At 44.3% G+C, this 11,963-nt stretch overlaps 1 protein-coding gene across 3 annotated transcripts; it reads right to left on the bottom strand.

Moving 5' to 3' along the window:
- Positions 1 to 24: 24 nt before the first annotated feature.
- On the bottom strand, positions 25 to 10,031 carry si:dkeyp-69b9.6. Of its 3 annotated transcripts, XM_031744149.2 has the most exons (4): positions 9,605 to 10,031; positions 9,060 to 9,174; positions 3,961 to 6,440; positions 25 to 3,672 (listed from the first exon to the last, which is right to left on the bottom strand). In XM_031744149.2, the coding sequence occupies exons 3-4, from the start codon at positions 5,990 to 5,992 to the stop codon at positions 1,298 to 1,300; spliced, it is 4,407 nt and encodes a 1,468-aa protein (XP_031600009.2). In that variant the 5' UTR covers positions 5,993 to 6,440; positions 9,060 to 9,174; positions 9,605 to 10,031; the 3' UTR covers positions 25 to 1,297. The 3 variants fall into 3 exon arrangements, with proteins under 3 accessions (XP_031600009.2, XP_039475681.1, XP_039475682.1); XM_039619747.1 differs by having other exon boundaries at positions 25 to 6,440; positions 9,605 to 10,026; XM_039619748.1 differs by having other exon boundaries at positions 25 to 6,440; positions 9,609 to 10,026.
- Between the last annotated feature and the right edge of the window lie 1,932 nt (positions 10,032 to 11,963).

Below are 11,963 nucleotides of genomic sequence, written 5' to 3'. Positions count from 1 at the left end.
CAGAAATGAAAGGAAAACAAATTATTACACTTAAGGTTTATTCATTGCTGAAATATAATCAACTACTGACTTCTCAGTAAATAATGTGATAGAAATCTACTAAAACTATTATTTTTCTTTAGAAGAAAAAAAAAACAAGGCTTGACAGGGGTATGAACATTTCATATGTGTGAATAAAGTGACAAGATGTATTTTGAAATTATTTTTCTTTAAAAGAAAAAAAACGAGGCTTAACAGTAAGAATATGATTGCAACTCAGCAAAAAGTAAAAAGGTAGAAGGGGTAAGTATAAGATTGGCATGAAGACTGATTGGGTTACACACATAAATACATGGAATATTACATTTGTTTCTATCATGATAGGTCCTTGTTTTAACACACCGTGAAGTACTGTAGAAATAATCACTGCTAAAAAGAGCATACAAATAACATGAGATAAACATGTGTTACAGTCCACTTGTTTAACCTGTTTTCAATCTCTTGGTATAAAAGCTAGGAAGATCTCAAATAAATGAAGTAAAGTGAACATCATAAGCAAGGCTTCTTGTAAGTTTTTCGTCATTTTGGCAGGAGAGGGGTCCTTGTAATGCTAATTACCAGCAACGTTGACATTTTATCTATGTGTGATTAACTCACTAGGGAATATAGAGCAACTTTCAAATCAGGTTCACACTACAAACTTCTGGGGATATACTGAATAAACCATCACATACTGTAGGAGTGATTTCACAACCTCAGCAAAAAACTTGACCAGAGAACAAACATGCACTGACAAACTATCAACAAAGGTCTTTGTCCCCGTGTCCCTACTCCTAATAAATGCACTTTACAGTTTTAAAAAAATCCTCAGAGCCTCTAATTGAACAACAACAAGACAAAATACACAGCAGAGACGTTTATCATACAGCAAGAGGTGTAGCGGGGCTTCTAGTTATGGGTAAGAGATACATTAGCAGGTCATTTCACCTAAACTTGTCTAGTAACTGCACAGTGTCAGCCAAGCATAGTGTCAATGCACTTAAGGGGTTAATTAATGATCCTATGGAAACAGTCACGTCTTTGAAAACACCTTCCAACATAATCTGGAAGAATTTCTGGAGATATTTTATAGGACACTCTACAGTAGTTGTTAACACACTCATTCTAATAGTCAGCAGAGTAGATGCAACAGAGACACGAGGCAAATTTTCCTTAAGGCAGCAGATGCCTTTTCAAGTCCCTTTTTTTTTTCTCTCACTTCCTATTTTAGAACTGAAACATCCCTCTTGTATGCCACTCTCTTCAGAAACCAGGAAGCTCAGTATCTGTATGGTCCCTGTAGGAATGGCATCTCCTCATGACCCTCACGGGTCTGTCTTTCTCCCGGTCTTTTTGAAAGCTTCAGCCTCTTAGCATCTCCCCTCTGCAGTCCTTTAGCCCTGCGGCGGCAGGACACTTTGTGCCTGTGAAGAAGGGTAGCATTCCAAAAGCGAGCGGAGCAGCGTCGGCAGGAGAAAGTCCCTCTGGCACGGTGGGAGGCCCGATGAATGAAGACTGCCAAAGGCCTGTGAGACTGCTTCCCACACACACTGCACCTAAGTCGCTCCTGAGTGCTCAAGGCTTTTTGTGGGTGTTTAACTGCCATGTGGACAAGCAGCCCCGCTTTACGGGAAAACACAGAATTGGGGCATATTGGACAGCCAAAACGTTTCACAGGAACTTTGAGAGATGACAGGATCTGCACTTTCATTCCACCAGTGTTGACAAGCTTATATCCACCACCACCTGATCCTCCTCCTCGCCTAATTGTCAAACGAAGAGAGCCTTGTTTTTTATTCAACTGCCCTCTTATTGTACAACTGATCTTTCTCTTTCGTTTGATTCCATCAAATCTGACTAAATCTTGAGATTCCCATTTATTTCCCTTCCAATCTCTCCTGTTGGACTTTTTTTTTTTCTTCTTGTGTCGTCTCATGTCATCGTGTGACGACTGGACGTCGCAGTCGAGGGTTTGGTGGGGCTGGGTGCCTGACTGATGATGGGGATGATGGTGGGAGTGATGATGATGGTGATGCAGATGATGATGTTCAGTGGAGGGCAGTTCCGTGAGGGGCTGGAACGGGGCCGTGGTGTGAAGAGTTCGGCTACGGGATCCAGCTGGATATATGTGCTCTCCTTTAACTCCGGCTGGAGAATGCGGGTGTTGCGGGGGCATGACTGTAGAGTTGGGAGGAAGCGGCTGAGAGTAAGCTGGGGCCGCAGAGGCAGAAGACTGAGTAGCTGCAGCATCATAAAACAGGGGAGAATAACCAGCTGGTGGCTGTGGGGGTGCTTGTTGGTGGCTATGAGTGACAACACTTAGACTTTGCCCTCCGTGGCCTTCGTTGGAAGGTGCCATCTGAAGCAGTGCATTCGTGGCAGCCTCACTCTCAGAGGTTGACTGATTAACATCACTCCCACCTCGGTTGTCTCCAGACCCACTGTTGCCTTCTTGTGGGTTAGACTGTTCAGGGCGGGTCATGCCATGCTGAGACTGCCTGTGTCGAGTGAGGCTGTTAGAGTAAGCAAACGCTTTCCCACATACCTCACAGCAGAAGAGCTTTTCACCCCCACCTTCATGGACCGTCTGGTGATGGGCAGTCAAGTGAAAGTGGTGACGGAACGACTTCCAGCATATAGCGCAGGTGTAGAGTCGAGGTGGCGGCGGGGGCTGTGGTTGGGGTGGGGGAGGAGGCTGCGGCTGGGGGTTGGTGTCTTGAGGCTTGACGTCTTGGGAGTAGGGATAATAGGAGGAGGTGCTTGGTGCTTGGTTCTGGCTCCTGTCTTGGGCCACGCTACATTGAGGATTTGGGTTAAAGCTGTTAAGGTTCTCTGGAGCCGGTGTGGTGGGCACCTCTTCCATCTCCCCTTTCTGGTGGAGTTTACTGTGCCTCCTGAGGCTCTGGGAGTAACCAAACTCTTTCCCACAGATGCTGCATTTGTAATTCTTTGCCCCGGAGTGGACTGTTTGATGCTTGCTGAGGTGGAAAGCTTCTCTGAAATACTTCCCACAAACAGTGCAGTGATGGGGCTTCTCTCCTGTGTGGATGCGATCGTGCCTGCGCAGGGTCTCGCGGCGTGCAAATCCCTTACCACAGACACTACAGAGGTGAGTGCGTGGGAGCCCGCTGGGCCCCATTCTGGGGGCGTACTGCCTACGTTTGGGGGGCTGTCCGCCAGCTGCAGGATCTTTCTTAGCTCTTGGTTTGCGGGGACGTTTTGGTTTGGCAGTAGGATTCTGCGGGTTGCTGCTCATAGCCTCTTGACTCCCACCACCTCTGAAATTCTTATCCATACCAGACGTAGATGAAGGTGAGCCCAGAGGTCCTAAACCAAGACCACCTAGCAGACCTCCTATGATGTCTCCCCTGTCATCCCCTCTATTTCCACTGTTACTAGCTGCTGTTATAGCAGAGATTGCATTATTCACAGAGCTAGTGACATCATCTTCTGAGTCATCCAGTAGAGAAGAGAGGGGCAGGTGGGGCTGTTGCTGCGGATGGTGGTGCTGGTTGTGGGTCTGTGAATGTGGATGCAGTGTTGGCGCCAGGGGTGCCTTTCTCAGAGCTGGGCCCGCCATCCCACTTCCACATGGGGAGGCACCAGAGTAGCATGGAGATGGATTACCTTGAGAACGGTGGTCATCATGGTAGCCTGTGTAACGATTCCGAGAGTAGTCAGTGGGGTATTTACCATCTGCTCTGTCCCTGTCATTTGAATTCCCTCCCCTTCCAGACTGAAACAGACCATCACATCCTAAACCTGATTTTGGTTCTCCTTCCCTCACAATGATTACACCATCCTCTTCCTCAGTTTTCCCATAAATAACCCCTCTATTGCTTTGATAAGTTCCCCCTCCTCCATTACCTCCTCCACCCCCTCCCTCGACTCTGTCCTCACCATCAGTTCCTGTCTTGCTGCCCCGTTGTTTGGGTCCCCTACCTGGCTTGCCGCAGGTGCCTGAGGCAGCATGGTTGAGTAGAGAGGTGCTCTCACGGAAGGCACGACCACAGGCGGGACATCGGAATGGCTTTTCCTCATGTATCTTCTCATGCCGTGTCAGTGACTCTCTACGATTAAAAGCCCGAGAGCAGGTGGAGCAGCCATATGGGCGGGCTGATGAGTGTATAACACCATGTTGCAGGAGATGCCCTTTTTTCTTAAAGCCTTTGCCACAATCAGGGCAATGAAATATTTTGTCTGGGCTAGAACAAGAATTGGAAGAGGGTTGGGGAGGTTCTTGGGTCGAATGGGGAAGGCTTGGATCAGACTGTGTTTTTATGTGAACAGGGTTTGGGCCAGTAGTGGCAGTATTGCTAGTACCTGCTGCGGTTGGCTCATGCATGCGCATATGCCTGCGAAGGCTTGAAAGTTGAGGGAAGCTTTTGCCACACTCTCCACAGCTATAAACTGGCTCTGTGTCAGACTCTGTGGTGTTGGGTTGCATTGAGCTCTGGTTATCAGATTTAGAAAGGTGAGAATCATTAGTAACCAGTACTGAGGCAGCAGTGGAAGAGGGAGCAGAGGAGGAGGAAGAAGAAACTACTGATGAGGATGATGATGATGAGGCAAGCAGGGATGACGGTTCTCCACCCATGTTTGACATACCCACCCCGCTCCCAATTAAAGCTGGCGGCTGACCATGATTTAGCCCCCCGTTACTACTAGTGCTGGGATTACCACTGTGGCTACTGTGCCCATGGTTGCTAGTGCTACTACTGTTGTCAGATTTTCTCTGTGGCAAATAGCCGGCCATAGCTTTCTTCCTCCTACTGCTACTGCTGCTGCTATTACTACTTCCACCTCCGCTGCTTTCCCCTTTACCGTCATCCTTAGACAAGGATAAATGAAGCGGCAAAGGTAGGGGCAAACCTGCTTCCTGCTGCATCAGAGAAGCTATCTGATTTGACGAGAGTACAGGAATTCCCTGGAAGTCAAAGCCGCCCAGCGATGAGGGCTGAGAGCCTGGGTGGAGAGGGTGGTGAGGATGAGAATGAGAGTGAGGATGAGAAAGGGTGTGCGGTGGAAGCTGCTGCTGCTGGGGTGGTTGCTGTGGAGTCTGCTGTGGCTGGGGAGTAGAGTGGCCATGAGTGTGAGAAGAGTGCAAAGCAGGAGGCGGAGCAAGGCTAGTACTAGGCTCCCCACCTGTCTGACTTAAGCCAATCCCTAAATGGTTATGAGTTCCCTGTTGAACAAGAAACTGTTCTAAACTAGCATTAGCAGGCACCCCAGAAAGAAAATACTGATTAGCGGCTAACATGCAACTAAACTGTTGATGAAGGCTCCGTGCATCAGACTGGGCCCCAACCAACTGGTGTCCCAATGAGCTGACTGCACTGCTGCTAGAAGGGTTATTAGAGGTTGCCACAGAGGTTGAAGGGGAAGGAGAAGAAGAGGAGGGGCCAGGTGATGCCTGGGGGACAGAGAGGCCGGGATGCAGAGGAGGGGGGGGTGGAGGTGCTGATGTTACTAATCCTCCTAATCCCCCAGCGCTCCCACTACTGCTACTTCCCCCAGCAAAGTGCTCAAAGCGGCCTACACCTGGGTGTAACTGCTCCTGTGCTAGTGCTGCCTCAGACGGGTGGAAAGAGCGCAGGAACTGTGGATAGCCTGAAGAATGGCTTGAGCTGCTGCTGCTCATCTTGCTTGACTTTGAACGAGAGCTCTGAGATGAGGAAGGCTGTTGTTGTAAAGGTGGGGGAGGAGGGGCACTCATCTTGGCAAAAATGGAGGCAGAATCAGAAAAGGCGTTACCTCTAGACCCCTGCAGGGGGCCCAAGCCAAGTCCAGACAGAAGAGCTCCAGGGGACTCAGCCTGCTGCTGCTGCTGCTGCTGCTGGAGTTGATGCTGGTGAAGCTGCACTTGCTGCTGATGCTGTAGTTGTCGATCTAAACCAAGGCCTTTGAATTGGTGGGCCTGGTGCCCACTTAACATCTCTATAATGTCCAGATTGTATTTTCCAAATTGGAACATTTCCCACTCACTGGCACATGGGGATGCAGGTGCCAAACCTCCAGCACTAGGGGCGGCGAAAATGATCCCACCACTGACTGGTGAAAGACAAACTTAACCCTAAGGGTGATACTAACCTACGACTTCTTTTTCAAGAAATACTTAAATGATAGCTTAAAACTAAAAGTTCGTCTCTCCAGATTGTTTAGGTCTGGTGCTGCTACTCTCTGTTGATCATCCACTGCCCATGCACTACTTCCAAACTGAGAGGGGTAGCCGAGACGACAATCTGATGATCAGACGGTAAAACGTGTCTTTTGGCAGGTAGATAAGATCCACCTAATTTTAAAACTTGCTTAGAATAGTTTTTATTGAGAAGCAGTTCAAATGACGACTTCTTGTTTCCTTTACTGCGCTCCTTCACCTAAGCAAGATTCCTCATCGGTGTTCAGCCAAGAAGTTCCTACAGCTGAAAACACAAAATCAAAAATGGGTGAAAGTCATAGCATTACTACACAGTCTATAAATGTATTTAAAATTCACTTATGCCCCTTCTATAACAGTCCTTTAATCTATTGAGGTGAATTTGTATATGCTTAAATCTCAGCCTCAAATTAGACTGCAGCAATACACAGACTATAGTGAGGATGACACAACCCACCAACTTGACTAAGTAGCCTTTACTTTTAATAAATACGGCATTTATACCTAAAGTGAATACTTCTTATAAATGGAAACATTTAGTTGAGATGTGACCAATACACAACTACTGCTGTTAGACTGGAAAAGTGAAGATTTCTATTGGTATTAGGAAAAGAATCAATTAACAAATCAAGCTTAGCATTTCACAGCTACTGAGCAAACTAGTAAATACATTCAACATTTTACAATTTGTAATGACTTACCGGTATGTAGTTCTTGTGGACTGCAGCACAACTAGAATTGCTGCATAAAGGCCAATTCCTTTATTATTAGACTCATAATTGCTACGGAAGACAAAGTTATTTTTAAAGCATTTTTAGCGTCTATGCTTACAGGTGCACTGTATGAAACTAGGCAGATTTTTATCTAACCCTTTAACCCTAACATGCTGCAGCAGTTCGTGAAGAATCTCGTGTGTTTTACATTATGAATACAGCATGTGCGTCTCTCTAATAACAACAGTTACTCAGGAAGATGTAGAGAGAGAGAGAGACGTGTGGCAGTGTTCCACGAAAAACCACATCACACAGCAGATTTCTTGGTTCTGGTTAAGAGCAGGTGTGTGTGTGTAAAAACTGGTTGTTTTGACTTCTTAAAGCCTTACACTACACGGATTATATGTTATTTTTACTGATTACTTTAGTAAAGTGACTTCTCTCCACCAGTGGTGAAACAACAAAGACATTTTGCATTACTTTTAACCTACACTACTTAGACACTAGCGGACTTCTTGCTATATTTTACCACATCTTCTGTAAGAATTCGCAACTTCAGTAACAGTTCTCGCACTGTAACCTCTTTTACATAGTGCAAGAAAACATGAGAGTCGGGCGTTTATTGTAAACGTACAGTCAAATGAAAAACTGAGTACACAACATGATTCCGTAGCTTGTGGTGCCACCTTTAACAGTAATAACTTTAAGTAATCATCAGTATGCGCTCATCAGTCTCTCACATTATTGTGGAGAAAATTTCAGCACACTCTTTATTACAATGTGGCTTCGGTTTATTTAAGGTTTGCGGGCATTCATTTAAGCACAGCTCTCTTGAAGTTGTGCCACAGCATTTCAATCATGTTGAGCTCTGGACTTTGGGCCATTGCAACGCCTTGATTCTTTCCTTTTTAAGCTGGTGTGCTTGGGATCATCGTCCTGCTGCACGACCCAATTTCAGCCAAGGACAGATGGCCTCACATGTGACTCTAGAATACTTTGGTATACAGAGGAGGAGTTCATCAACTCAATGGCTGCGAGGTCTCCAAGTTTTGTACTTGAAAAACAAACCCAAATCTTCAGTCCTCCACCACTGTGTTTGACAGCTGGTATGAGGTGTCTGTGCTGATACTCTGTGTTTGTTTTCCACCAGGCAATGCGTAAACACACACCTGAATGCTCCAGACCAGCAAACTGCCAAAATGTCTGCTTTTACAGCTTCTTATCCTCTTAATTTCTATGGATACAGTAAGGGTGTACTTAGTTTTTCACAGGACTAGTACGACTCATTAAATCGCTCTTTTTCTCATGGCTGTATTTCAGAAGGTGTCAGGGTTTTCAGTAGAACTCACCCTTGTGATAAGAGAAACTTCAAAGATGCATGTTGAAGATACAAATTAATCAAATATATAATTTATGTTTAAAAGGACCTCATTTAATGAGGTTTTTCACTCTTAAAAATCCTTTTAAAGATATGTTTCTGTATAACTTGAATCATTAGACACATGGGACACAGCTAGCCAATTATCAAGACTTCACTTTCCAACATTAAACTATTCCATCATTTAAATGCAAATAAAACTGCCTTGCAAAAAAATAAAGTTTTCATTCAAATTTGGCAATAATCATGCATGTTTTAGCCCCAAAATGTACAAAACCAACAGTGCTGACTTAGTTATTTCAATGTTATTGTGTCATTTATCACACAATTTAAAAGGTAGTTTTAATCTTAAAGGTCCATGAGCAGGTTATAATATATATAAGGAAGATTAACAGTAATGATCAATTACCTGAGCGGGTATGATGGATGTAATTACACAGCAATAGTAGGTGTATAGTACCTTAATACAGATCAAGAGGGTGGCTGATCTGCAGATATATAGGTATATTTCTTATTAGCACTTTTATTTTTACTTCTTTACGCTTTATGTGAACAGACCTTAAACAGATTTTCTTTGTGCCTCTGGTAGCAATAAACTTAAACCAATCTAACCTCCACTACCAACAAGCTTGGACACAATCTGCATAGTTTATTAAAACAAGTAGGCATAAATGCACGTTGCAATAAAAAATATTATGAAGTTGTTCCCATTTATTCGAATCCTGGGATGGCTTAAAGTGAACTGTCTACAGCAGATTCACTCACTTTGCTCACCTCTTTAAAAAAATCTTACCGTTTCCTCTAATTGATGCGATGAAGCTAGAGGGGAGTGAGCTCCCCGGGCAGATGAGGAAGATAATCTATCGCACATTTGACTGCCTCTCATTTTATAATGCACCTCGGCAATCCTGTAAAGAAGGGCAGAAAATGCTCAAATTAACACAGTGTCGCTGTACAGTGTAAACATTAGCAGTCCGTTACAGGCGCCAGTTATAACGGATGCACTTGAGGTGGCATCCTGAAATAGTATTGGCTAACATTTGGAGGAAAGTGCGGGGAAGAAGAAAAAAAACACACACAGAGAAAACATTGGAGGCGCTTGCATGCAAAACTTCACGGTTCTCCTTAGCATCGTATTTTACACTGGCTCGGCGTGTTTAGCTGTTTGCTGCCACACACACACACACACACACAGTCTACAAAACCACATAACCGACCACCCGCTAATGTTAGCCGTCATTTTAAACCACAAAAATACAGGCACGCCGACTGCCGTTAACACTGTGATGCTAGCGTTAGCATATACATCTGCGTAACCTATAATCGGCAAATGTTTACCTACGCATCCAGTTGCAGGGCACAGTTGCAGACGGATGAGGCCTGTCACGCCTTCTTCTAACCGCCTAGCTAGCTATCGTCCGCTTCCATTTCTGCGTGCTGTTTTCCAGTCGTTAGCCAGAGCCATTTTCACTGATGCTGAGCTGGGTGAACGCTTGCACCGTTCCCCCCAAGAAATCGACGCCGACGGGTACCGCAGCCGCCTCCTCGCCATTTGATTACGACATGTTGCGCTGTCAGTGAGCTTTTGCTTGATGTTTCGGCGGCCGAGAAAAATTAGGATGCTCGGTGATAATATTTTTGGGTAAAAGTGAGTGACGTGTGCTCCCTTAACATTGGTCCTTTCCGGCCCTTGTAATATTTCCGGGTAGCAGCAGCGGGGCTCACAGACGGCGGTTTAGGGCTCACAGCGGATTCAGCACCTTTGGTTGCATGCTGGGCTAAAAGATGAGCATTTTCACATCGCCTGCTATACCAGGGTACAGACCCTGTGTCATTGCATTACAAGTTATCAGTATCCGTGAAGCACTTTACCCCCCCACAGGCTCCAATATGCATGCCTTGGAGGCCTAGAAATACTTATTATGTTATCCTACACAGGGCATTGAAAATATAAAGAAATTGAGTGAAAGTAAAATAAAATATTTTCCCACTGGTGATTTAAGCTGCTATGATTTTGTGGTTAAGCACAGGCCACACACTGTAGCTGAACAGAAGGCTACATATCAGGAGAATAAAGCCTGTGTGATCCCTAATATCCCAAAAATCACCAGAGTTATTAAATGTATTAGTTTTTATTCCATTTAGATTTTTTTAATGGATTTTTGTGTTTCAGTTTAATTTTTTATTAGCTTTAGGATTAGTTTAGTTATCGTTATTGTTATAATTATTAGGTATTAGGAAAAAAACAACACATCAGCACAACACATCATGCCATAGTCTCAGTAAACAGTGTATGTTGATGCTTATTTGGTTTGCAAAGAATAAACTCAAGAACATTTTCTGCTTATTTATATTTGATTGCAGTATTTTGTCAGTTAGGCTTTTTAAAAAGTCTAATTCTGAATTTAGGTAAATAAAATGTCAGGTGTGACAGTGATGCAGTGCCTAGCACTGTCACCTCTCAGCGGGATTGCCCGGGGTTTGAATCCACCAACTGGTCGGGCCTTTCTGTGCATGTTCCCCGTGTGTCTCTGGGTTCCTCCCACAGTCCAAAGACATCCATGTTCAGTTAATTGGTGTGATTGTAGGTGTGAATGGGAGTGTGAATTGTTGTCTGTTTCTCTAGACTGGCAACCTGCCCAGGGTGTTCCCTACCTTTGGTGCTATACAGCTGTGATAGGCTCCAGCTGTCCTGCAACCCTAAAATTGGATGAGCAGTTAAGAAGATGGTAAATGAGCCGGTACTTATGTAATGCTTTTCTGCTCTATTTGAGCACTCAAAGCATTATCTTACTGCAAGCCTCGTTCACACACAGGCTTTTTCTACACCAAAGCACTTTTAACATCAACTTAGGGTACAGTATCTTGCCCAAGGGTACTTCAACCTGCAGAGTAGGAGAGCCGTCAAACCAACAGCCCTCTGATTGGTAGATGACGTGCTCCATCTCAAGATCTACAGCCACAGGTGGATGGATGAAACTAAAATGTTTGTTCCCACATCATTTTATTTTTCTGCTTACTTTTTGTTAACGGTATAAATCTTGGCATGTATCTTTTTTGCAATTTTTTTAAAACGAGTGCACATTCACATTAATGAACCATTAAAAAAAAACACAAATATGTAGAAAAACTTAAGTGCAGTCTCAAAAACGTGTGCATTACAGATCAGAGTGACTCTACAGAAACGCTAAACATTCACACATTTAGTTTTTTGGACTAAGCTGTATTTAAAATCATTTGTCAGGATTTGGAAATGCTTTTAATTTTCTATATTTTCTATATTTCTATACAAATGTAGAGGGTGACAGAAGGGGATTCTAGGGTTAGGGTAAGATGGAGGGAGGTGAACTGAAGTTGCGACCCCTAACAGGAGCAGTCCAGTGTTTTACCTAATTTGTATGGATGTGTATTAAGGTGTATAAAAGCTGTACTGCTAATGATGATTAATATCTGCAAGAGGTGCTTCTTGAAATACTTTGCTCTCAGACTCCAAGCTTATTTGTGATTCCTAGGGTGTTTAAAAGTAGAATTCAGCTTCAGCTTTCAGGCCCCACATTATCGCTACTTTTAAGATCAGGCTTAAAGCTTTCCTCTTTAATGAAGCATATAGTTAGGGCCGGATCCTGAATCCTCCATTAGTTACACTGAAATAGGTCTAAGCTGCTGGGGGATTCCCATGATGCACTGAGTGTTTCTC

This window comes from Oreochromis aureus, linkage group 11 (assembly GCF_013358895.1).
Source record: "Oreochromis aureus strain Israel breed Guangdong linkage group 11, ZZ_aureus, whole genome shotgun sequence".
NCBI lineage: Eukaryota > Metazoa > Chordata > Actinopteri > Cichliformes > Cichlidae > Oreochromis > Oreochromis aureus.
The sequence above is the reverse complement of the archived record's forward strand: the minus strand, read 5'-3'. Positions and strand labels throughout refer to the sequence as shown.